We start from the raw sequence: 24648 nt of genomic DNA, 5'->3' as shown, positions 1-24648 counted from the left end.
AATTAACCTCGACTGGGAATAGATCATTGTCTTATTTTAAAATTATGTGCAACTTATTTTTCTGTACTTATCAAATAAACCTATTCTCTGGAGCACAGATGTTGCTTGATGCAGCCTGAGTTTTACTTCTATTCAAGGTGCAAGCGTGCACAAATGCAACTTTCTTTCCAAGCTGCAATTCAGGAACAAACACAGTTGCTTGTTCGCGTTCACCAAATAAATACAGTATATCCTAAAGCAGTTTTGGCCATTTTTTGCTCTCCTCACATTTTTACTCACTGTGCGTTCATTTTTCACTACACGTGTGTCATGCAACTCTAGCAAACAGTGCAAAGTAGGAAGAACCCAAGATGTCTTATTGTGCAGTATAACACTGTTGTAATAAATCATAAAAAACAGAAGCTGAATTTCTTGTATGAATTATTTTTTTAAAAACACACCAGGAATCTCTACTTTGTTACAATGCAATACAAACTATTTTCATTTTCCCTCTCTTCACCAATCATTTTTCAATTATCTCTTTTTATTTTTTTATACTATTACAGCAAATGTGGAGAAAATGTTCAGTTTCTAACATCAATGGGACATAAAAAGTGGGCATATGTGTATCTGTGGATGAATAAGTGGCAACTCAGCCTACTTGGACAGGGATTGAAAACACAAATACCTGCTTGTTGTTCCTGCAATTCACTCTTGTGGTGTTTTCTTTTGATTTTTTCGTGGCCTGAGGGACAGCTGCGCTTCATCTTGCCTACTGTTATCAGTAAATATGAGCACGCGTTGTAACTCAGGTGCGGACTTGTCGGTGGGCGGGGCCTTTTTGGACGTGTGGGGCCCTACGCAGCCTGCGTAATCTGGGTATAGGCAGGACCGGCTCTACTGGAACAGCTTGCAGGCCAAACCCATCAGATCTAAGAGGTCTATTTAGAAAGAAAGGGGTCATCAGTTCACCAACTTTGTAGAACAAGAGTAACTTTATAAAATGGATTCTAAAAGAAATAATAACCAGTTTAATTGTGGTGATGTGAGAAAAGGTCTTCATCAGAAGTCTGGCTGCTGAGTTCTGCACAGTCTGAAGCTGATCTACAGCTCAGGCACTGAGGCAGCTAAACAAGGTGTTACAATAGTCCAGGCATGAAGAAATAAAAGCATGAATCATTTTCTTTTATTGCTAAAAGATAACATTGGTCTGATGCAATGCCCTTAAAGCGATGGTTAAGCGTAATTTCGACCTAGGGTCATATGCACCATGACGTCTATCTAAACACCGCCTCAGCCCTTTTTTAAAAATTTGGTCGCAAATTAGTGGAGTTAGAGCTATCAGCCGAATGGCTTAGTACAGGTGCTAATAATGCCTGGATTGTTATCAAACTTCTCCAGTAGTACAAATAAGGTCTTTACTCTTAAGTTGATGCATTGGAAAGTTTGTAAGTACACCAGGAGTTTATTAAAATAACACTTACCTGATGGCTTTTACTCTGCTGCTACTGCTAACGCTGGAAACATTGTTGAAATATCACGTGACTACACAGTATTTCAGTGATTGCGCACAGAGATCTGTGCAGGTAAGTGTTTATTTTAATAAACTCCTGGTGTACTTACAATTTTTCCAATGCATCGACTTATGAGTAAAGACCTTATTTGTACTACTGTAGAAGTTTGATAACAATCCAGGCATTATTAGTGGGGTCATTTACCAGATACACTGGTGGTCCCGTTAGCACCTGTACTAAGACATTCAGCTGATAGCTCTGAATCCACTATTTTGTGACCAAATGAAAAAAAAGGGCTGAGGTGGTGTTTAGATAGACGTCATGGTGCATCTGACGCTAGGTCAAAATTACACTGAACCATCACATTAATTGCTTTAAAGGGATTGAGGAGTGGCTGGACTTTGGAGGATAATAACCTCTGTTTCATCAGAGTTTAACGTCAAAAAGTTTTGTGACATCCAGTCTAAAACATCAGCTAAGCAGCTCTGCAGTGTTCAGAGGGTTTAATGAAGAGATATAACTGTGTGTCATCTGCATAACAGTGAAATGAGATGTTATGGTGATGAATGATAGTACCTAATGGTAGCATAAACAGAGAAAACAGAATTGAGCCATAAGGTATGCCACATGTTGTTTGTGCAGTTGATGAGATAAATTATTAAATTAATCAAATGAGACATAAAATGATATTCTATTTATTAGCAAAGCCTGATTGATGGTGTTGAATGCTGTACTAAGGTCAAGGGTGGGGAAACTTGTGCCAAACTGTGATCAAACTGCCTCCATTTAAACAGTGCTGGTAGTGTTTATCCACAGGACTGCATGGTCAATTTAAAGGTGATGTTTACTTTGATGACATATTTTCTGTGTGTTATTTGGCACAAACTTTTCATCTGCAGCTCACTGTGGCTGTTTCTGATTGTACTGTTCCTCTTTGAAATATTTAAAACTGATATACTGATAAAATAACACAGAATATGTCCATATCTTGTTGTGTACATCAGTTGTTATTAAATTGCTATTGAAGAATCTCACTGTTAACAAAGCTCTGCTAACCTGACAAAAAACATTTTATTTCCTGTAGCTGTTTCACAATAAAAGTTGCTGTTTCTCGGTAGAAAGCTTTTAATGTGAAACAGCTACAGGAAATGAAATGCAGCGTGGCTGAAGGAAGTGATCGGTAAATAATAAGATCAAGAAAGTTAGTGAGAAAAATAAACTTTAAACTACAGAAAATCAGTTACAAGTTACGAAAGTCCTGAGAACTGACAGAGACTTAAAAACACTTAAAGAGTTTTTACTGAGTCTGTAAAAGCAGCTGCAGTTATACTCTAAACCACAGGTGTCAAACTCATTCCACAAAGGGCCATGTGGCTGCAGGTTTTCATTCCAACCAAGCAGGAGCACACCAGGCTCGACTCATTTAATCAGCTGAACTCAGTCTTCAGTCAGCTGATTGGTGTGCATGTGTGCTCTTGATTGGTTGGAACTAAAACCTGCAGCCACATGGCCCTTGTGGAATAGTTTGGAGACCCCTGCTCTAAACAATCTCACACGTGTCAGTATGAAATGAAAAGAGATGAACTTCCTGTCTCCTGTGTTAAAGCTGGTTGTTGAAACATTAAATATGATCAGTTGTACTCACCAGTGTTTGGCAGAGACTCTGCTGTGTTGTTGAGAAAGACTTGATGAACTCAGTTTCATTTATATTTGGACAGAAGTGGAGAGACTTGTCTGCAGCTCTGCTGTCCTCTGACTAATGCTAAGTTTCATTTCTGGAGAGTGACGTTGCAGCTCTCTTCCTTTCCAGTGTGGCTCCTCCTCTTACTGCAGCTCTGCTTGTGAGATTTTATTTGCTCCCTCTGATTTACAGCATTATTGTAAGAGATCATGGAGCAAAAGTTGCATGGTGTTGCTTAGCTTTATTAGGCTATGAACGTTGAAAGTTTGAGGTTTCTCACAAAGTGTTCAAAAAACCCAAACAGACCCTGATTTAGATTTAAAGTCAAAGTCTTGTACAGCAAAGGAATGAACTGTGCACATTTTACTGCTGAGGTCCTTTAATAAATAAAAACGTATTTTCTCTGTTCTTTGAACCAAATGAAAAATCAGATAACGGAGTTTCCCATCACTAAAAGCTCAGGTCTCTCAGTCTCTCAGCTGACTAAGAGCAGGAGCGCTGAATGATTGTTCACCTCGTGGCACCGATTGTCAGGCTGGAGGAGTGACACACAGGAGTGGAGTGGCTGATAAAGTGGAAAGTAAATCTGAGGATGATGTGAAGTTTGCAAGTGTGGAGCGTTTCAGACTCTATTCACTCTGCGAACAGGTGGGAGAATAGAACATTATTGTAACAAGATCATTTTTCGCAAAACTGTTGAAGTTTAAGGAAATGGTGTCTCTTAGTAATAATGTCTCCTTGGTGAACATTAGTGTTTATCCTGTACATGACAGACAGTGTGTTCACTCTCATGTATCAGCAGTGTTTGGTGTTTGGCAGCAGGACAGTAACTTTGGGCTCATTGTTCCTTTGTGTTGTGCTCCATCTAGTGGCCGTTCTGTGTCATAAACAGTCAGCAGCTCACAGAGAAGCTTTTCCTTATTTTATAATCACATATTTACATATTTCTTTAAATAATAATCTGTTTTACCAGTTTTCAAACAAACAGGCCAAAGTGGAGAGTAACTAAACAGACAAAATAAGAAAAAACATTTATACATATATTCTATGAATCTTCTGTAGTGCTGCAACTAATGATTATTTACACACAACAATCTTCAGAACAATACACATGGACAACAAAGCAAAACAGAGATATGAAAAAACAATTGTATTTTAAACAAAAGAGAAGTAGTGCAAAGTAATGTGAGAGTACAAAAAGTGTCAAAATAAGTATTGAATGGGTAATGTGATAAGGTCCTTTAAATACTGTACATATAGTGAGTGGTTGTTCTGTCACTTCTGTCTCTCATGGCTTTAAGTTGTTAGTTGCTGTGTAGATAGATAGATAGATAGATAGATAGATAGATAAGGGTTGTTCATTATGGCTTTTACCATTGCACCTGTAGCCCTTTCTGCACTGTCTTCTAATCTGTGAGTACTAAGCACCGAGCCTTCCTTCCTCACAAGCTTATCCAGCCGCTTCACATTGCTGTCTGCCAAACAGCCGCCTCAGCAGACTACAGCAAAGAACAGTACACTAACCACCAGACTGATAAAACATCTTCATGTGTGATGTGAGGGCCACCGATTTGTTGTCATTCATCTCAGCCAGGCGCCCTACTTTGGGAACCGGCACAAGACATGATGTTCTCCATGGGACCAGGACCCTCCCCACCTGTAGACTCAGATTCAAGATCCTCTGGAGGGGCTCTGCTAGTTGACCTGCACAGTCCCTCAGCAGCCTTGGACACACACCATCTGGACCGGCTTGCTTGGAACCTCAGCAGAGCAGATACTAAAAAAGTAGCAGATACCAGGTACTATCCCTGATGGAAATGCAAGAACTGTATAGTGGAAAAGCCCCATTAGTTTTCCTAATGAATTAGCTGACCTGTGTGTGTGTGTTTGTTACGTGGTGGGGACCGCAGTTGGACAGCACACTCACAGGGTGGGGACCAAAATGTTTTCCACACCAAGACAGACATTGAATCAATTGAAGAGAAGGTCAGAGGTTACCCCACAAAGGTAGAGGAGGAAGAGGAGAGGAGAGGAGGAGGAGGAGGAGAAGGAGGAAGAGGAGGAGGAGGAAGAGGAGGAAGAGAGGAGAGGACGAAGTATGTTCTTATTAAAAACACATATTTAAAATGTATTCATATGTGTTTTTAATAAGCATGTGTTACCTTTATTCTGGGCAGTTTTATTCTTTTATTATTATCATTATATATAATTATTTATTCTACTGTCCACTTATATTAATTGTAATTGACTGAACCCATGCCATATCATGCTACCCCTGCTATGTATTTAATGTTGTATGTGTTTATGGACTGTTTGAAACTGAATTGCCCTTCGGGGATTAATGAAGCTTTCTGTATCTGCATCTGTAAGAGTTACTGATTAGTCATGATGAGAAAACTCTTTAATATTATACAGTCACATGATCCATTGGTAACATAAAAGAATAACTAATGAAGTGTGTCACAAACTCCAAGGCGGAGCACTCCTGTCTGCAGGAGAGCAGAGCAGGAGATGCATGTGAACACCTCCCACTGTCCCTCCCACTCTACAAATAGAGGCCCAGTAGAGGCCTTCCCCCTTTTTCCCTTTGTCTCCAGACTGTGTGTGTGTGTACTGGTGGTGCTCACCTTGCCATGCGTATTTGAGTTCATTGTAAGTACATCTAAACCTATTTTTGCATTAAGTTTAAGTAAGTTAAGAATTGTAACATGCCTTATCGTTTGGTTTGATCTGTTTATGTATCATGAATTTATAAGATGGAGTTTATTCTAATTTAATGGTATTTTACTTGTATGTAGCAGGCATGAGTTACTTTGTTTCCTTTATTTCTTTTATCCTTATAGAACCATGGCTCGGTGACACCACCTTTCAACCTAAGCATTAAAAATCATAATAAACAAGTATTAAGTCCAGGCAATTCTGCATCCTGGTGGTTTGTGTGGCTCCAGTCTGAACATTATAACCAACAAAGTGCACATAAAACAAATGACGGACATCAAACATTTTCCCGTTAGGTTTTATTTCTTTTTAATAATCATATAAAATAAAACATTAATGACAAAAACAGATTACAAAAATCAATCCAGAATAATTTTTATAAAGTAAAACAGGTGATTACTCCGTTTGATTGACAGGACAGATGATCAGAGGGGCGGAGTTTCTACCATCATCATTATCACAGGGACTGAAGTATGGGTAGAGTTTCTCAGTGAAGGAGCAGCCAGTAAAGGAGTAGATAAGAGCTGCAGCACCTACGTCATAAAAGGAGACCAGACCCTCCTCATAATCCACAAACACCCCCACCTTCTGAGGCTGAGACTTCAGAGAGAGACGGCGTGAAGGGCCAACAAGAGCTTTGTACTCATTTCCATTTCTCAACCATATAGTCCAGTAACCATACTGAGGGCTCACTGTGATTTGTCCCTTCCTGTCAATCGACTCTCTGGCCACTCCTAAATTCCACTCAGTCTTCTCTTTAACCTGAACCTCAAAGTAAAATCTGCCTGAAGACAAACTCTGCTTTCCTAACACATCAGGACAAAGAGAAAATCTCTCTGGGTTGTCTGGGAGATACTTCTCCACATCACCACAGTAAACTTGTTTCCCATCATCAGACAGGATGAGATCAGGATTTGCTGTATCAGGATCAAGAGTCACATCCACTGCATACTGCTGGATCCTCTTCAGCTCAGCCTCAATCAGCTTTTTCATCTGTTCACTGAGCGTCTCCTCCAGCTGAGCCACAGCTTTCACCACAGTCCTCTCATATGATGGACGGACGCTGATCTCTGTCCAGTCTTTGGTGGGTGGAGCAGCTTTCAGGGATGGGAAGTTTTGGAGGAGGTGGAGGTGGTCTTCAGAGTGTGAGAGCTTCTCCACCTCAGAGCTTCTCTTCTTCAGCTCAGAGATTTCCTGTTCCAGCTCTTTGATGAAGTCTTCAGCCTGTTTCTCTGTTTTTTTCTTCTTTTTATTGATTGAATTGATGAGGTTTTTTTTACCTCTCTCAACAGACTCCATCAAAGCGGTGAAGACCTGAACACCTTCTGCTTTCTCTCTGTCTGCAGCTTCCTTACTGAGGTCAACTGAGTGTTTGATCTCTTGAATCTTCAGTCGTCTCTTCTGGATCATCTCTTGAATTTCAGCCTCTGTCTTCTCCAGCTCTGCCTTCTTTCCTTCATATTCTTCTTTCAGAGGAACAAACTCATGTGTCTTATGGTCTAAAACAGAGCAGAGCATGCAGACACATGTCTGGTCGGTCTTACAGAACAGCTCCAGAGGTTTATCGTGCTTCATACACATCCTGTCTTCCAGGTTCTCCACAGGGTCGATCAGCTGATGTCTTTTCAGGCTTAAAGCTGTCAGATGAGGCTCCAGGTGAGTCTCACAGTAGGAGGTCAGACACACCAGACAGGACTTCAGGGCCTTCAGTTTGGTTCCAGTACAGACGTCACAGGGAACTTCTCCTGGTTTGGCAGCTTGTTGCTCTGAGCTGCTGCTGCTGGCTTTCTGTTGAGCTTCCTGTCTGAACTGAGAAACAACCTCAGAGAGCAATGTGTTGACGAGAAGCTCAGGTCTTGTGTTGAAAACCTTTTTACACAGTGGACACAGGTACTGGTCATCACTGTTCCAGTGCTCATTGATGCAGTTTTTGCAGAAGTTGTGTCCACATGGTGTGCTGACTGGATCAGTGAACACATCCAGACAGATGGAGCACAGAAACTGATCTTCAGATCTCAGACAGCTGGCAGCAGACATATCTATACATGTAGAGTGAAAGGAAAGAAATACATTTAATTCATTTTCTTTAAAAAAAAGTATGTTTACTGTTATTGCTGAAAAAAAAGCAAAAAAGCAAAAGCTGGGTCAAACTTTGAGCTTAATCAGGACTCTAGGACACAGTGCCAGTCCTGGCCTCCCTGGAGCCCGACGCAAAATTCTCCTGAGGGGCCCTGACCCATGAGCCAGCTGCCATGTAAACCATTTATTTAATTTGCCACCCCTGATATTTAACCAATAGTCATTGCTGCATATATATACATATATCTTCCTTTAGTCCAAAGTTGTGACTAACTTAAATTAACCTCGACTGAGAATAGATCATTGTCTTGTTTTAAAATGATGTGCAACTTATTTTTCTGTACTTATCAAATAAACCTATTCTCTGGAGCACAGATGTTGCTTGATGCAGCCTGAGTTTTACTTCTATTCAAGGTCCAAGCGTGCACAAATGCAACTTTATTTCCAAGCTGCAATTCAGGAACAAACACAGTTGCTTGTTCGCATTCATCTAATAAATACAGTATATCCTAAAGCAGTTTTGGCCATTTTTTGCTCTCCTCACATTTTTACTCACTGTGCGTTCATTTTTCACTACACATGTGTCATGCAACTCTAGCAAACAGTGCAAAGTAGGAAGAACCCAAGATGTCTTATTGTGCAGTATAACACTGTTGTGATAAATCATAAAAAACAGAAGCTGAATTTCTTGTATAAATTATTTCTTTAAAAAACACACCAGGAATCTCTACTTTGTTACAATGCAATACAAACTATTTAGATTTTCCCTCTCTTCACCAATCATTTTTCAATTCTCTTTTTATTTTTTTTATACTAGCAAATGTGGAGAAAATGTTCAGTTTCCAACATCAATGGGACATAAAAAGTGGGCATATGTGTATCTATGGATGAATAAGTGGCAACTCAGCCTACTTGGACAGGGATTGAAAACACAAATACCTGCTTGTTGTTCCTGCAATTCACTCTTGTGTTGTTTTCTTTTCCTTTTTTCGTGGCCTGAGGGATAGCTGCGCTTCATCTTGCCTGCTGTTATCAGTAAATATGAGCACACTTTGTAACTCAGGTGCGGACTTGTCGGTGGGCGGGGCCTTTTTGGACGTGTGGGGCCCTACGCAGTCTGCGTAGTCTGGGTATAGGCAGGACCGGCTCTACTGGAACAGCTTGCAGGACAAGCCCATGAGACCTAAGAGGCCTATTTAGAAAGAAAGGGGTCATCAGTTCACCAACACACTCTGGCATATGGTCATGTAAAACTGTGTAGAACAAGAGTAAATTTATAAAATGGATTCTAAAAGAAATAATGAACAGTTTGATTGTGGTGATGTGAGAAAAGTTCATCAGAAGTCTGGCTGCAGAGTTCTGCAGTCTGAAGCTGATCTACAGCTCAGGCACTGAGGCAGCGAAACTAAGTGTTACAATAGTCTAGGCATGAAGAGAAAAAAAGCATGAATAATTTTCTCTGTATTGCTAAAAGATAACATTGGTCTGATCTTGGAAATATTCCTGAGTCTGTACAAAATTTTACCAATTTCTTAGCTTTTTGTTCAAAGTTTAAGGGTGGGGACACCAAACTGTGATCAAACTGCCTCCATTTAAACAGTGCTGGTAGTGTTTATCCACAGGACTGCATGGTAAATTTAAAGGTGATGTTTACTTTGATTACATATTTTCTGTGTGCTGGATGGCACAAACTTTTCATCTGCAGCTCATTGTGTCTGTTTCTGATTGTACTGTTCCTCTTTGAAATATTTAAAACGGATATACTGATAAAATAACACAGAATATGTCCATATCTTGTTGTGTCCATCTGTTGTTATTGAAGAATCTCACTGCTAACAAAGCTCTGCTAACCTGACAAGAGATGAACTTCCTGTCTCCTGTGTTAAAGCTGGTTGTTGAAACATTAAATATGATCAGTTGTACTCACCAGTGTTTGGCAGAGACTCTGCTGTGTTGTTGAGAAAGACTTGATGAACTCAGTTTCATTTATATTTGGACAGAAGTGGAGAGACTCGACTGCAGCTCTGCTGTCCTCTGATTAATGTTAAGTTTCATTTCTGCAGAGTGACGTTGCAACTCTCTCTCTTCCCAGTGTGGCTCCTCCTCTTACTGCAGCTCTGCTTGTGAGATTTTTTCCCTCCCTCTGATTTACAGTTTATTGTGAAATATCATGGAGCACATGTGGTACTGCACCTGACAGGAGGAGTCAGACATGTGAAAAGGTGTTGTTTAGCTTAATTATGTGCATTGAAATTTTGAGGTTTCTCACAAGGTGATCAAAAAAACCCTAATACACCCTGATTTAGATTTAAAGTCAAAGTTTTGTACCGCCAAGCAATGAACTGGGCAGTTTTACTGTTGAGGCCATTAAGCAACTACTTACTTATTTTCTCTGTTTCTTGAACCAAAAATGAAAAATCACATAACAGAGTCTTCCACTACTAAAATCTCAGGTCTCCCAGTCTCTGGGTTTCCTTTGTAAATTGAGAGTTTTGAACTGAGATTGTGTCCAATTGTTAATGAGCGCTGAGTGGTTGTTCACCTGGTCGGATTATCGGAGAAGGACATACCTGGACAGCAGCAGGTGGCTGAGGTGAAGGAGAGGAGGCCACCAGAGCAGATGCAGAGTGGGACCGATTGTCAGGCTGGAGGAGTGACACACAGGACCGTTTACACTCTGGAGTGGAGTGGCTGATGAAATGGAAAGTAAACCTGAGAATGAAGTGAAACTGGCGGGTGTGGAGCCATTTCAGACTATCCACTCTGCGAACAGGTGCATGAATATGAGAGAAGACCGGTTCTGGAGGAAACTCAACCAAAGGAGAGAAGTTTGGGAGAGGGATGTCATCACCCAGGGGCGACTGTAGGTTCAGAACTTCAGGGGGGCTCAGCTCCTAAGGAGAATTTGACATTCAACACCCTGCAAGTGTTTAAAAAAAAATACAATAATAGTTCAGTGTTTCCCACATAATTTTGAGAGACTATGGTGGGTGGACCTCAATCAGACCATTTAGGAGGGTTTGGGGGTATGCTTCTGTTACAGGTACCGCTGGACAGGACCAATGTAGCAGTTAAAAGGCCTTGACCTGAAAGTCAGGAAAACAAAATAAAACACTGGAGATGTGGCTGTTCTCTTCCAGGTCGTCTGGCATTATTTATTGAACATTATTCACCATATTTCTCAACCAGTGCATATGTAATATTGTGTTATAACTTGTATAATCATATTGAATGTTACGTTTTCACAGAAATACATATCATCTTATGTTGTCAACATGTAAACACATAATATCAAATAAACAACTTTTCCATACTCAGTAGTTTCATCTGGACATATCACACTTTAAGCTGTCACTTAATTTCTGAGAATACTCAAATACATACTCATACACAAATACACAGAACCAAAATAATTCAGCTTGGTTACACATTCAAACAATAGATTATAACGTGACCTAATGCAATGATGGAGCCAGGTAAGCCAAAATAAAGATAACAAGGTAGAATATACTGAGGTTTACCGAGCTACTACTAGCTTCTAACAGACTAGCATTGCCACTATTACACACGGCTTATATAATGTAGGAAGTTTTGCACCTTACTAACCTGAAAGTCAGGAAAACAAAATAAAACACCGGAGATGTGGCTGTGAACTCTTCCAGGTCGTCTGGCATGATGAGATGAAAACGGAGTTACTCACAATCAGACACAGTCCCACAGTGCCACCCAGTGGTCTAACGTGCACATAACAAGTGTCAATCCTTGTCTTAAAAAAACTATTTTCACTGGCTATTTTAGGGTACAGGCAGATATTCAATAATCCCATACAAACAAACAATTAACATAATACGGTTTAACTGGTGACCGTGTTAAGTGGTGACTGTCTCACATTACAAGATACGTGACGAGAGGTGAATGAGTCTTCTGAACACAACTTAACAATAACTTAGATAGTAAACACAGATGAGCGTGTATTTAAAAAAGTATTAAACTACTCAAGACTTTTAAGAGACCACCGAAGTGAAAGTCACCATTTAACCCGGTCACCAATGAAACTGAAACACCGGCTCTGACTACCTCTGTCCCTCCGTTCAGTGTCCGGACCTTTAGCACAGAACAGCGAGGAGGAATAAAATAGCAACCGGAGAGCAGCGACTAGACATGACAGTAAACTATATCAGAGGTTAAAGGTAGCTTCTCGTCCTCTGCTCTGTCTCAGCTCTGATCTCTGTGTGCATCAGAGACAGAGACACTAGTGGATTCAATCAATCAATCAATCTTTATTTGTATAGCGCCAAATCACAACAGAGTTATCACACTGTGAGCCGCCACAGTCTATAATTAAATGGAAACACTGATCATTTGTTTATTTTTAGGGGTGCTGAGATCAAATAAAAAGGGTCTAAAATCGCCCCTGAGTGTAACTATATTTATATTTTATTCCTAGACCTGCTCTATGTGTAAAGTGCCCTGAGATGACTTTTGTTGTGATTTGGCTTTTTATAAATAAAAATGGATTGATTGATATTATAAAAAATAAAGAAAACCTTTGCTTTCAAATTGAACTACAACACCCATGATCAGACCTACAATATGGGCCCTATTTACTTTTGTACATAATGTTACTGTTATTATTTACTATATTTTTACGACTATTTTTTCTACAGCTTGTGTATTTATTATTATTTATTGTTCTTTGTTCTTTTTATTGATGCCTTTTTACTATCCACTTTGCTGCTGCAATACTGTAAATTTCCCCATCGTGGGACTAGTAAAGGAATATCTTATCTTATCTTATCTTATCAAAGATCTTTTAATTTTTCGGTCAGGCTCCATAGAGATTGACCCTATGCTTTTGATGTTGATAATTAATACATAATAACAGCATCATTATTGGCTTCCCAGTTGGTGAAAATGGCTTCAAGTGAAGGTCCGAGTTATTTTTCAGTACCTTGAAGTAGCATTGTAGTGACATCGGCAACAAAACATAAAACATCAGAAAATAATTAAAAGATAAAAGACATGTTCTTTTCTTATGTCAAATAAAGATGGCATTTTAAAATAAAGTGCATTACGGGAGGCTTTTGATTGTGCTTCTTGAATGAAGTGCTTTATTCAACACATATCTTTATTTTACCTGATAATGACTTAATTATGCTAATTACACAAACATGCACATCTAAGCAAACAAGTTAAATAAAGTGTCTTTTTAGCAGCTAAATGTTCCACTTTATTCACCAGCTGGTCCCTAATATTGTCTATCAAGCTATAACAGGTTTATTAAGACTTATTTATTGAAAATAATGCTAAAGAGCTCCATATAGCTGCAGAGGAACTGATTAGTTATGATGAGCAAACTCTTTAATATTATACAGTCATATGATGCATTGATAACATAAAAGAATAACAAATGAAGTGCACATAAAACAAATGACGGACAACATTAACAACAGACAAAACATTAATGACAAACACAGATTACAGAAATCAATCCAGAATCATTTTTTATAAAGTAAAACAGGTGATTACTCAGTTTGATTGACAGGACAGATGATCAGAGGGGCAGAGTTTCTACCACCATCATTACTACAGGGACTGAAGTATGGGTAGAGTTTCTCAGTGAAGGAGCAGTCAGTAAAGGAGTAGATAAGAGCTGCAGCATCTACATCATAAAAGGAGACCAGACCCTCCTCATAATCCACAAACACCCCCACCTTCTGAGGCTGGGACTCCAGAGAGAGATTGACTGGAGGATCATCAAGAGCTTCGTACTCATTTCCATTAGTCAACCATATAGTCCAGTAACCTTCCTCAGGTATTAGTGTGATGTCTCCCTTCCTATCGATCGACTCTCTGGCCACTCCTAACTCCCACTCAGTCTTCTCTTTAACCTGAACCTCAAAATAAAATCTGCCTGAAGACAAACTCTGCTTTCCTAAAACATTACCACAATCAGAAAATCTCTCTGGGTTGTCTGGGAGAGTCTTCTCCACATCACCACAGTTTACTTGTTTCCCATCATCAGACAGGATGAGCCAGGGATTTGCGGTATCAGGATCAAGAGTCACATCCACTGCATACTGCTGGACCCTCTTCAGCTCGAGCAGATTCTCCATCTGTTCACTGAGCGTCTCCTCCAGCTGAGCCACAGCTCTCACCAGAGTCTCCTCATATGGTGGACGGACGCTGACCTCTGTCCAGTCTTTGGTGGGTGGAGCAGCTTTCAGGGACGGGAAGTTTTGGAGGAGGTGGAGGTGGTCTTCAGAGTGTGAGAGCTTCTCCACCTCAGAGCTTCTCTTCTTCAGCTCAGAGATTTCCTGTTCCAGCTCTTTGATGAAGTCTTCAGCCTGTTTCTCTGTTGTTCTTTGCTTCTCTTCAATTGTGTCAATGAGCTCATTCAGGCTTCTCTCAACAGACTGCATCAGAGCGGTGAAGACCTGAATACCATCTGCTTTCTCTCTGTCTGCAGCTTCCTTACTGAGGTCAACTGAGTGTTTGATCTCTTGAATCTTCAGTCGTCTCTTCTGGATCATCTCCTGAATTTCAGCCTCTGTCTTCCCCAGCTCTGCCTTCTTTCCTTCATATTCTTCTTTCAGAGGAACAAACTCATGTGTCTTGTGGTCTAAAACAGGGCAGAGCATGCAGACACATGTCTGGTCGGTCTTACAGAACAGCTCCAGAGGTTTATCGTGCTTCATACACATCCTGTCTTCCAGGTTCTCCACAGGGTTGATCAGCTGATGTCTTTTCAGGCCTGACTTTGTCAGATGAGGCTCCAGGTGAGTCTCACAGTAGGAGGTCAGACACACCAGACAGGACTTCAGGGCCTTCAATTTGGTTCCACTACAGTCATCACAGGGAACTTCTCCTGGTTTGGCAGCTTGTTGCTCTGAGCTGCTGCTGCTGGCTTTCTGTTGAGCTTCCTGTCTGAACTGAGAAACAACCTCAGAGAACAAAGTGTTGATGTGAAGTTTAGGTCTTGTGTAGAAAGTCTCTTTACACATTGGACACAGATACTGGTCATTACTGTTCCAGTGTTGATTGATGCAGCTTTTGCAGAAGTTGTGTCCACATGGTGTGGTGACTGGATCAGTGAACACATCCAGACAGATGCAGCACAGAAACTGATCTTCAGATAGCAGACAGCTGGCAGCAGACATATCTACACACAGTGTGAAAAAAAAGAAACACATTTCATTTATTTTGTTAAAAAAAAAGTATGTTTACTGTTCTATTAAGTGTAGCATATGATATAAGGTAAATTTAAAACATATATAATTTGTTTAAATAGTAAGTCCATAAAATGTTTCTTATGCAGGATTTAAAAGCAGAAACAGTGTCAGCACATCGGATTCTAACTGGAAGACAGACAGAGCTGAGATGTCAGTTCAGCAAAAGCTGGGTCAAACTTTGATCTTAATCTGGACTCTGGAACATCTAGCAGGCTGAACCCATCATCTGTAAGAGGCCTTTTTAGAAAGAAAGTGGTCATCAGTTCACCAACACACTCTGGCATATGGCCATGTAAAACTTTGTAGGTCAAGAGTAAGTTTATAAAATGGATTCTAAAAGAAATAATAACCAGTTTAATTGTGGTGATGTGAGAAAAGGTCTTCATCAGAAGTCTGGCTGCAGAGTTCTGCACAGTCTGAAGCTGATCTACAGCCCAGGCACTGAGGCAGCTAAGTGCAGGAATGAAGAAAGGTGGCACAAACTTTTCATCTGCAGCTCATTGTGTCTGTTTCTGATTGTACTATTCCTCTTTGAAATATTTAAAACTGATATACTGATAAAATAGCACAGAATATGTCCATATCTTGTTGTGTACATCTGTTGATATTAAATTGTTATTGAAGAATCTCACTGTTAACAAAGCTCTGCTAACCTGACAAAAACATTTTATTTCCTGTAGTTGCTTCACAATAAAAGTTGCTGCTTCCTGGTAGAAAGCTTTTAATGTGAAACAGCTACAGGAAATGAAATGCAGCGTGGCTGTAGGAAGTGATCAGTAAATAGGAATAAGATCAGGAAAGTTAGTGTGAAAAATAAACTACAGAGATTCAGTTACACAAATTTTGAGAACTGACTCAGAAAGACTGATTCTAAACAAATTTGTTTCACTGAGTTTGTGTAAAAATATCTTCAGTTATAACAAAACTCACAAGTGTCAGTATGAAATAAAAAGAGATGAACTTCCTGTCTCCTGTGTTAAAGCTGGTTGTTGAAACATTAAATATGATCAGTTGTACTCACCAGTGTTTGGCAGAGACTCTGCTGTGTTGTTGAGAAAGACTTGATGAACTCAGTTTAATTTATATTTGGACAGAAGTGGAGAGATTCGCCTGCAGCTCTGCTGTCCTCTGATTAATGTTAAGTTTCATTTCTGGAGAGTGACGCTGCAGCTCTCTTATCTGTAAAGTGTTGCTCCTCCTCTACCTGCAAGTCTGCTTGTAGCTGATTCACTATACACGCCTTTTTCTAGTTCACTGGTGCAAAGCTTTTAATGTGAAATAGGTAGAGGAAATAGATTGCATTGTCTGTCAGAAGTGATCTATAAACAGTGATAAGATCAAGTGAGTCAGTGTTCTTCATTTTTAACCGCAGACATTCAGTTACAGAAGCCCAGAGAACTGTTGGATGTACTGACTCTGTGTAAAAATGTCTTCAGTTATATTTTCACCAATCTCACAAGTGTCAGTATGAAATGAAAAGAGATGAACTTCCTGTCTCCTGTGTTAAAGCTGGTTGTTGAAACATTAAACATGATCAGTTGTACTCACCAGTGTTTGGCAGAGACTTTGCTTTTAATTTCATTTCTGGAGAATGACACACTGAGCCTGTCTGTCATGTTTTTGCAGTGCTGCTCCTCCTCTTACTGCAGTAATAAAAAATAAGTACCTGCAGTTATCTCAGCTGCATGTTGTTTTAAACTTTATCAACAGGGCTCAACTAAGGAGCGCTTCTTGGTTTAAGATGCTGTGAACAGTGACACTGAGCACGCTATTATATAGTTAAGGACAGAAGAAGTGATTTGAGCAGGAGACAGACATTATCATTTCTGACAGTCATATCACTAAGCTATATGCCCTTTATATTAACGTGAATTCAAACATTTTCTTCTAAACACATTAAATAGGTCATGAATGTATTTCTAAAAAAGGTGTAAAAAGCATTTCAAGCACTTAGATTGGAATTGTGGAGCTAGGTTTCACAAACTGTGTTTCAAGATTTCTGTGTTCAGGATTTAGTGATTAGCATAAACCCGCCCCTGCTGCTGTAGAGGTAGAAATACATTCAGCACACACTACTACTACTACAGTCTACAGTTAGCCAGTTAGCTGAGTTAGCCGCCGAGCTAGCCGATGAGTTAGCCGCCGAGCTAGCCGCTGAGCTATCCGCCGAGTTAGCCGCCGAGCTAGCAGGTGAGTTAGCAGCAGAAAGCTCTCACACGTAGCGCCCATGTTTCTGGTAGGGGTGGTGACTTTGATTGACAGGTGACACTTGGGGCTTCAGCGGACTCGGCGAGAACACCCACAGCGTTTGGGAACAGAGAAAGACACTAACACAACTTTGAAGCCTAATTTCATATATTTGGCGATTTTTTTAATCATTCAAATTTGGCAGGGTGGTTAAAAACACACTTTTCTGTGGTATGTCAAACTCAGAACACATATTTATTCTTACTTTACACAGACTTTAAGCATGAATCCTTCATTTAAAAAACAAAACAACAACTTTGATGCAGTAATGTGAAGCTGTCAATAGGGGGAGTAACCGTCACAAAACCCACAACCCTAATACCAGTGTTTGTGCATTAAAATAACAGACCCAGTTTACTTTACATACTTTCATTTTTTCACATATTAATAGATTTAGGTAAATTATTATCATTTCATCAGTATTCAAACAAGCAGAATTTGGAGAAAGTGGACAGTGACTAACCAAACTTCAGACAAAATAAGTAAATCCATTTACTGACATATTAATCAACTGTATTGCTGCACCTGATGATTATTTTCATTAACAATTACAATCTAATATTTTTGATTAATTACTTATTGTATAAAAGGTCAGTACATTGTAAAAATGTTCACAATCTCTGAAAGCTCAAGGTATTCGCATTACTTTTTCTAGCAACAAAACCTCACATTTAAAAAGAGGAAAACAGAGAATGCTTTGAAGAAACTTAAAAGATTAAATAATCACAATCAATCAATTATTCTCAATTATTTTCTTGTCATTCTTTTGTCTTTCAGCTTATTACACCCTGTAAAATTACAACACATATTCTGTTTAATCATGATTTAATCTTACTCTACAATGAAGCTTTACAACACAGTGAAAAATTGTTTTATTCTTGATTTCAATTTGATTCAATTAAACCCTTTTTTGGATTTATGTTCTACACTCACTCTTTCTATTAGTCATCAGTGAAGCGTTTTCAACTGCACTAACCTGTATGACAGGTGAAGTTTGACTGATTGATTGATCTTACTTTGTATTGATAGTTTTTCCCAGTTTGCACAATGGACAGTATATGACTCTGAATATGCTTATTTACTTTCATCAAAAACAATCATTTGAAATAAAACAAGCAATTATTCAGTGTTATTAACAGGACAGATGACCAGAGGGGTGGAGTTTCTACCATCATCGGTAGGACAGGGATTGAAGTATGGGTGGAGTTTCTCAGTGAAGGAGCGGTTATTAAAGGTGCAAATAAGATCTGCAGTATTTACATCATAAAAGGAGACCAGACCCTCCTCATAATCCACAAACACCCCCACCTTCTGAGGACGAGACTTCAGAGAGAGACAGACTGGAGGGCTATTATTTGCACTGTACTCATTTCCATTTCTCAAACAAATAGTCCAGTAACCATCCTCAGGGCTGAGTGGGATGTTTTCTTTCCTGTTGATCGACTCTCTGGCCACTCCTAAAGTCCATTTAGTCTTCCCTTTAACTTGAACCTCAAAGTAAAATCTGCCTGAAGACAAACTCTGCTTTCCTAACACACAGCAACAATTAGAAAATCTCTCTGGGTTGTCTGGGAGATTCTTCTTCACATCGCCATAATTTACTTGTTTCCCATCATCAGACAGGATGAGCTGAGGATGTGCTGTATCAGGATCAAGAGTCACATCCACTGCATACTGCTGGATCCTCTTCAGCTCAGCCTCAAACATCTTTTTCATCTGTTTTCTGAGAGTCATCTCCAGCTGAGCCACAGCTTTCACCACAGTCCCCTCATATGATGGACGGACGCTGACCTCTGTCCAGTCTTTGGTGGGTGGAGCAGCTTTCAGGGACGGGAAGTTTTGGAGGAGGTGGAGGTGGTCTTCAGAGTGTGAGAGCTTCTCCACCTCAGATCTTCTCTTCTTCAGCTCAGAGATTTCCTGTTCCAGCTCTTTGATGAAGTCTTCAGCCTGTTTCTCTGTTGTTCTTTGCTTCTCTTCAATCGTCTCAATGAGCTCATTCAGGCTTCTCTCAACAGACTCCATCAGAGCGGTGAAGACCTGAACACCTTCTGCTTTCTCTCTGTCTGCAGCTTCCTTACTGAGGTCAACTGAGTGTTTGATCTCTTGAATCTTCAGTCGTCTCTTCTGGATCATCTCCTGAATTTCAGCCTCTGTCTTCCCCAGCTCTGCCTTCTTTCCTTCATATTCTTCTTTCAGAGGAACAAACTCATGTGTCTTGTGGTCTAAAACAGAGCAAAGCATGCAGACACATGTCTGGTCGGTCTTACAGAACAGCTCCAGAGGTTTATCGTGCTTCATACACATCCTGTCTTCCAGGTTCTCCACAGGGTCGATCAGCTGATGTCTTTTCAGACCTAAAGCTGTCAGATGAGGCTCCAGGTGAGTCTCACAGTAGGAGGTCAGACACACCAGACAGGACTTCAGGGCCTTCAGTTTGGTTCCAGTACAGACGTCACAGGGAACTTCTCCTGGTTTGGCAGCTTGTTGCTCTGAGCTGCTGCTGCTGGCTTTCTGTTGAGCTTCCTGTCTGAACTGAGAAACCATCTCAGAGATGAAAGTGTTGACTTTCAAGTCAGGTCTTCCGTAGAAAACCTCTTTACACATTGGACACAGGTACTGGTCATCACTGTTCCAGTGCTCATTGATGCAGTTTTTGCAGAAGTTGTGTCCACATGGTGTGGTGACTGGATCAGTGAACACATCCAGACAGATGGAGCACAGAAACTGATCTTCAGATCTCAGACAGCTGGCAGCAGACATATCTACATAATGAGAGAAAAGGGGAAAGAGTGAAAAAAGCATAATACAATGTTTTAAGTTGCACATGGACATATTTGTTGGTACCCTTACAACTCATTGAAACCATGCTTCATCTCTCCTGAAAACAGATAAAGAAATTAAATTAAAAGTAATTGTCACATATATATCTGTATGCCTTTGGTATGTCACAGGGTTAAAAAAAAAAAAGAAAGCGTGAAAAGAGATCAATTCTTGCTTATTGTACAAAGATATTCTAAAATGACCTGCATATATTTGTTGCACTCCCAGATATGATTCTGAATAGCTTTTTGGAAATCAGCTGTATGTTCACAGAGGGGAAAACATGAAGCCTTCAAATAAAAGAATACCATGCCTACTGGAAAACATTGAGGAGGCTTGGTGATTTTTTCGGGCTGTTTTGTTGCGTCTGACACAAGGTGCCTTGAATCTGTGCAGGGTACAATGAAATCTCAAGACTACTGACGCATTCTGGAGAGAAACATATTGCCCAGTGTCAGAAAACTCCATCTCAGTTGCAGGCCACAGATCCTCCAACAGGATAATGACCCAAAACACACACCTAAAAGCTCCAGAGAATGGCTTAGAACAAAAAATTGGTCTTTTCTGAAGTGGCCTTCTATGAGCCCTGATCTGAATACTATTGAACATCTATGGAATGAGCTGAAACATATAGTCTGGAGACGGTACCCTTCAAACCTGAGACAACTGGAGCAGTGTGCTCAGGAAGAGTGAGCCAAACTACCTGCAGATAGGTGCAGAAGTCTCATTAAGGGCTACAGAAATTGCTTGTTTGCAGTGATTCCCTCTAAAGATTGTGCAACAAAATATTAGCTTAGCCTTATTATTTAAAATATTTTGTTAAATCAAAAATCAAAAGCAATGTCTGATTTTCATTAAATATTGAATAAACAATGATGGATGCCAATGTCAAATTATTTCAGAGAAAATTGTAGGTTCTTCTATTTTCATGGAAGGATACCAACAAATTTGCCCATGTCTGTACATACCAGCATAAAAGAAACAACTACTTAAGCCATTGGACACTATGTCTGTAGTTTATCTAACTGGATAAGACTCAAACATTTTTAGCATGTATCATTTTCTTCTTGTTTTGTGCCCCATAACAACATGTCTTCAGCCTTGTATTTAATGTATTGATATTTTAAAATGGTTCAACTTTAATTGATTTGTTATATCTTTACAATTCCAAATTTATCACCATTGAGGGAATGCCCAGACTTATTTTATGTTCGGCCCATTATTACATGGGCCGAACCTGAGACTATCTTTTGAAGTCATTATCTACTAAGTGTCACCATGAAATCTTTCTGCTCTCTTGTCATGGTCCTATCACAGTCCAGTCTGGCCTCATTGCATTTTCTGGGTTTTGGTTGTCTGTCTGCTTTATGTGTCCCTCCTGTGTTCCTGTACTCCTCCCCAGCCTGCTTTAACCTCCACACCTGGAACCGTCCCCCTTATTCCCTCGTTAGTCCTGTCTGTATTTAAGTCCTTGAGGAATTATCGGTTCTCTTCCTGAACTACTATCCAACTTTTAGTAGAGAAAGTAAAGAGCTACAGATACACAGTAAATATCAGCTGTACTCACCAGTGTTTGAGAGAGGATGCTGTGTTGTTGACAAAATTTTGATGAACTTTGACTTTTTTTCCTTCAGACAAGAAACAGAGAGACCAGTCCTGACTGCAGCTCTACTGTCACTCTGATAGACTTGTAGTTTGGCCTGTCTTCATAATGTTGCTCCGCCTGTTTTTGTTGGGGAGGTTTGTTGGACGTTTTCAGGTTTTTACATCATTATAGTGACGTGGTTTAGACACAACATGAATTTTAATATTTACGGAGCAAAGCACCAAACACATCTCACTATTGTGACTTTTTTTCTACTATTTTTTTAAAATAGCAAATCACAGAACAAACATTTTTTTTAAACAAGATTGGTTCATGCAGTACAAGCATATATTGCAAGGTAAGGCCAATAGTAGTGTCATCATCGGTCGAAGTTCAGTTTGGCTTCATTATAGTCTGGTCAGTTTTATTTGATCAAACCAACAGCTCTTTGTGTTTTGCCAAAACCATATTTTGGCTTCCTTGGCTGTGACTCATGAATAAACCTTGTGGCAATAACACAAAAACAGGAAGCAAGCCTTTGGTTTTCTTTTTTTTTTCTTTTTTTTTTTTTTTAGAGTTTAACATGTTCTCATGATTATTAAAGGCACGTAATTTGATTAAGATATAATAAAGAGCAGCTGAACCATCATAATTCATGAATGGATGGAAACCTTTCAAAGGAATTGAACTTTATTTTAATACAAGTAATCCCAACTCACTTCCAGTTATCAGTTTTTTCAGAGCTGTCAGGCTCATGTGGCAACAGAACCATCTCCATGACAACTGAGCAAATGTCATTCACCAATGGTATGGTAGGTTAAAGTCTTTACTTGTGTATTTGAAGAAGTGGATGTTACTGGGTTTTTTTTAAATTTTTTTTATAAACGTCCCATCAGCTGCTGTTTGCACTTTTTACATATACTTTCCCTTTTTTTTTTTTTTTTTTTAGGAACAAACAAAGCATGATGTATGAATGCTTGTCCTTGTTAGGACTCAACCCTCATTGTCATGCTTTGTGCTTCTTCTCTTGCCATATTAAACTATCTTCCAAACAGATGAATATAAATATCTCTGTATCTAATACATCTTAAAAAGCCTCTGTAGGCACTAACAGCCTTTATTAGTGTACCAATGAGGGCTGTTAGTGCCACAGTGGAGGTTAAAGGCCTTACACTGTGGTTCTATGGCGTGGCTGTGGTTTAAGGCTCAACTTTTATATCAACATTTATATTCTATATCTCTATTATGGGTGGAAAACAAATCTTTTGGTGGTATTAAATGATTTGTTTACTTAGACTTCAATGTTGGTGTGATGCTGACGGACCAAAACTGAGCCAGATGGATCGTGAATGTTGGACTTTATTGGATTCACAAGGAGGCCAGAAACATGACTCCAAATGTCTGCTGGATGTGTAAAAAGGCAACTATGACTACGCACATTTTCAAGTGTTTTAAAACTACAGTGCTTTCAATGTAAAGTACTGGAGGATTAAATCCACAGTGTTTCCACACAGTCATTTAAAAGTAGATGATCATCTTCTATTGAGCTTCATCAGTGTGGGTTAGTCATATCAAGTGATATCTGACACATTTACAGTCTGTTTAGCATCAGATTCCCTCTTAGTGTTTCCTGTTTCTCTGTGGTGGAAGTATAGTAACAAAAAGACTTTGCTACTAAAAACACTGTAACGTTGAAACATAGAAGATGAAGATTTGGACGCTGAAGCTTCATATTAGCTTCAGATTAACTTTTAAGTACATTTATACACAGAAGGAGGACTGTGGATTTTGTCCTCCATCAGCCAGCTTTTGCTCTACTGAAAGTACTTTTGTGTTGTGCTATTGCTACTTTTGTAAGGTATCTGATGACTTTTTCCACCTCTGCAAATCGTATTTACTCAATGTAACACATAAAAGAACAGCAGAAAGGTAATAAAACCACCATGCATCATTTCAAATGATAAAAACATGGTTGATTAACATGAAATGGCCACATGGGTTTTTTCGCCCTGTCAGTGGACAAAGTGACGATGTTTATTTGAGGAACACCTGACTCTTGTTTTAAGACAGTTGTGTTGTGCTGCGCCCTTGTGGCGAATAAAAATCAATGACGACAGTTTCAAATGTTCAAATCAAGTTTTCAGGATTGCAAACATGAATATCTTAGCCTGGATAGTTGCATATTGCTGCCCTGTTACTTGATTTTGTGCTCAATGTTAGGATCAAGCTGATATGAACCGTCCAGACCTCTCTGATTGAAGGCAGGTCTACTTTCTGTTCCAAAAGTCAACGCTAAACATTGAGAAGCAGTTTTTAATTTCTATGCTCCATATATCTGAAACGTTTCTCTTTATTGACCCCTTTTATAAAATCTAAGTTGGGGCTTGTGATAACTTAACAGCACTATAATGAAACCTTTATTCTCCTGTTTTATCAGTCTAATTCTATTTTAGTGTATTTTTGATTTCTCATTTGACTCTTTCTAATTGTTCTAAAATGTCTTTTTACATCGTCTTGTATTTCTTTTACATTTGGTATTTTCAGTGTGTTTGGATCAAAATCAATCATTAGAAAGACGAGGTCATGTACAACAGAATAAGAGCATACTCAATATAATAGGAAAGAATGCAACCACTTCATGTGAGCACTGCCAGGTTGAGGAGATCATTACACATGCAATCATAGCGTGTAGTAAGTATGATCAAGACAGACAAATATATTGAGTGTTGGAGAATTTTCCATAACTTAGGTATCATACATTGGCGTAGACTGGGTCAAACTAGGCTTTGATGT

At 39.4% G+C, this 24648-nt stretch overlaps 4 protein-coding genes across 7 annotated transcripts in view; all 4 read right to left on the bottom strand.

Annotated features, from left to right (window-relative positions):
- LOC128376266 (E3 ubiquitin-protein ligase TRIM39-like) overlaps positions 1 to 24648 on the bottom strand; it is a 230296-nt gene that overhangs the window by 72924 nt on the left and 132724 nt on the right. The gene's annotated exons all lie outside the window — the stretch shown is intronic.
- On the bottom strand, positions 6289 to 9155 carry LOC128376056 (E3 ubiquitin-protein ligase TRIM21-like). The gene is made up of 2 exons (XM_053336384.1): positions 8911 to 9155; positions 6289 to 7931 (listed from the first exon to the last, which is right to left on the bottom strand). Exons 1-2 carry the CDS (start codon positions 8987 to 8989, stop codon positions 6289 to 6291), a joined length of 1722 nt encoding a protein of 573 aa, XP_053192359.1. The 5' UTR covers positions 8990 to 9155.
- Positions 13366 to 15131, bottom strand: LOC128376282 (E3 ubiquitin-protein ligase TRIM21-like). 2 transcript variants are annotated; one of them, XM_053336404.1, is made up of 2 exons: positions 14905 to 15131; positions 13366 to 14868 (listed from the first exon to the last, which is right to left on the bottom strand). In XM_053336404.1, exons 1-2 carry the CDS (start codon positions 15129 to 15131, stop codon positions 13497 to 13499), a joined length of 1599 nt encoding a protein of 532 aa, XP_053192379.1. In that variant the 3' UTR covers positions 13366 to 13496. The 2 variants fall into 2 exon arrangements, with proteins under 2 accessions (XP_053192379.1, XP_053192378.1); XM_053336403.1 differs by having other exon boundaries at positions 13366 to 15131.
- On the bottom strand, positions 18570 to 20212 carry LOC128376187 (E3 ubiquitin-protein ligase TRIM39-like). Of its 3 annotated transcripts, none has more exons than XM_053336397.1 (2): positions 19529 to 20212; positions 18570 to 19405 (listed from the first exon to the last, which is right to left on the bottom strand). In XM_053336397.1, exons 1-2 carry the CDS (start codon positions 20208 to 20210, stop codon positions 18570 to 18572), a joined length of 1518 nt encoding a protein of 505 aa, XP_053192372.1. In that variant the 5' UTR covers positions 20211 to 20212. The 3 variants fall into 3 exon arrangements, with proteins under 3 accessions (XP_053192372.1, XP_053192371.1, XP_053192370.1); XM_053336396.1 differs by having other exon boundaries at positions 18570 to 19947; positions 19984 to 20210; XM_053336395.1 differs by having other exon boundaries at positions 18570 to 20210.

Source organism: Scomber japonicus, chromosome 2 (assembly GCF_027409825.1).
Source record: "Scomber japonicus isolate fScoJap1 chromosome 2, fScoJap1.pri, whole genome shotgun sequence".
In the NCBI taxonomy this organism is placed as follows: Eukaryota; Metazoa; Chordata; class Actinopteri; order Scombriformes; family Scombridae; genus Scomber; species Scomber japonicus.
This window is presented reverse-complemented; position numbering and strand designations above follow the sequence as displayed.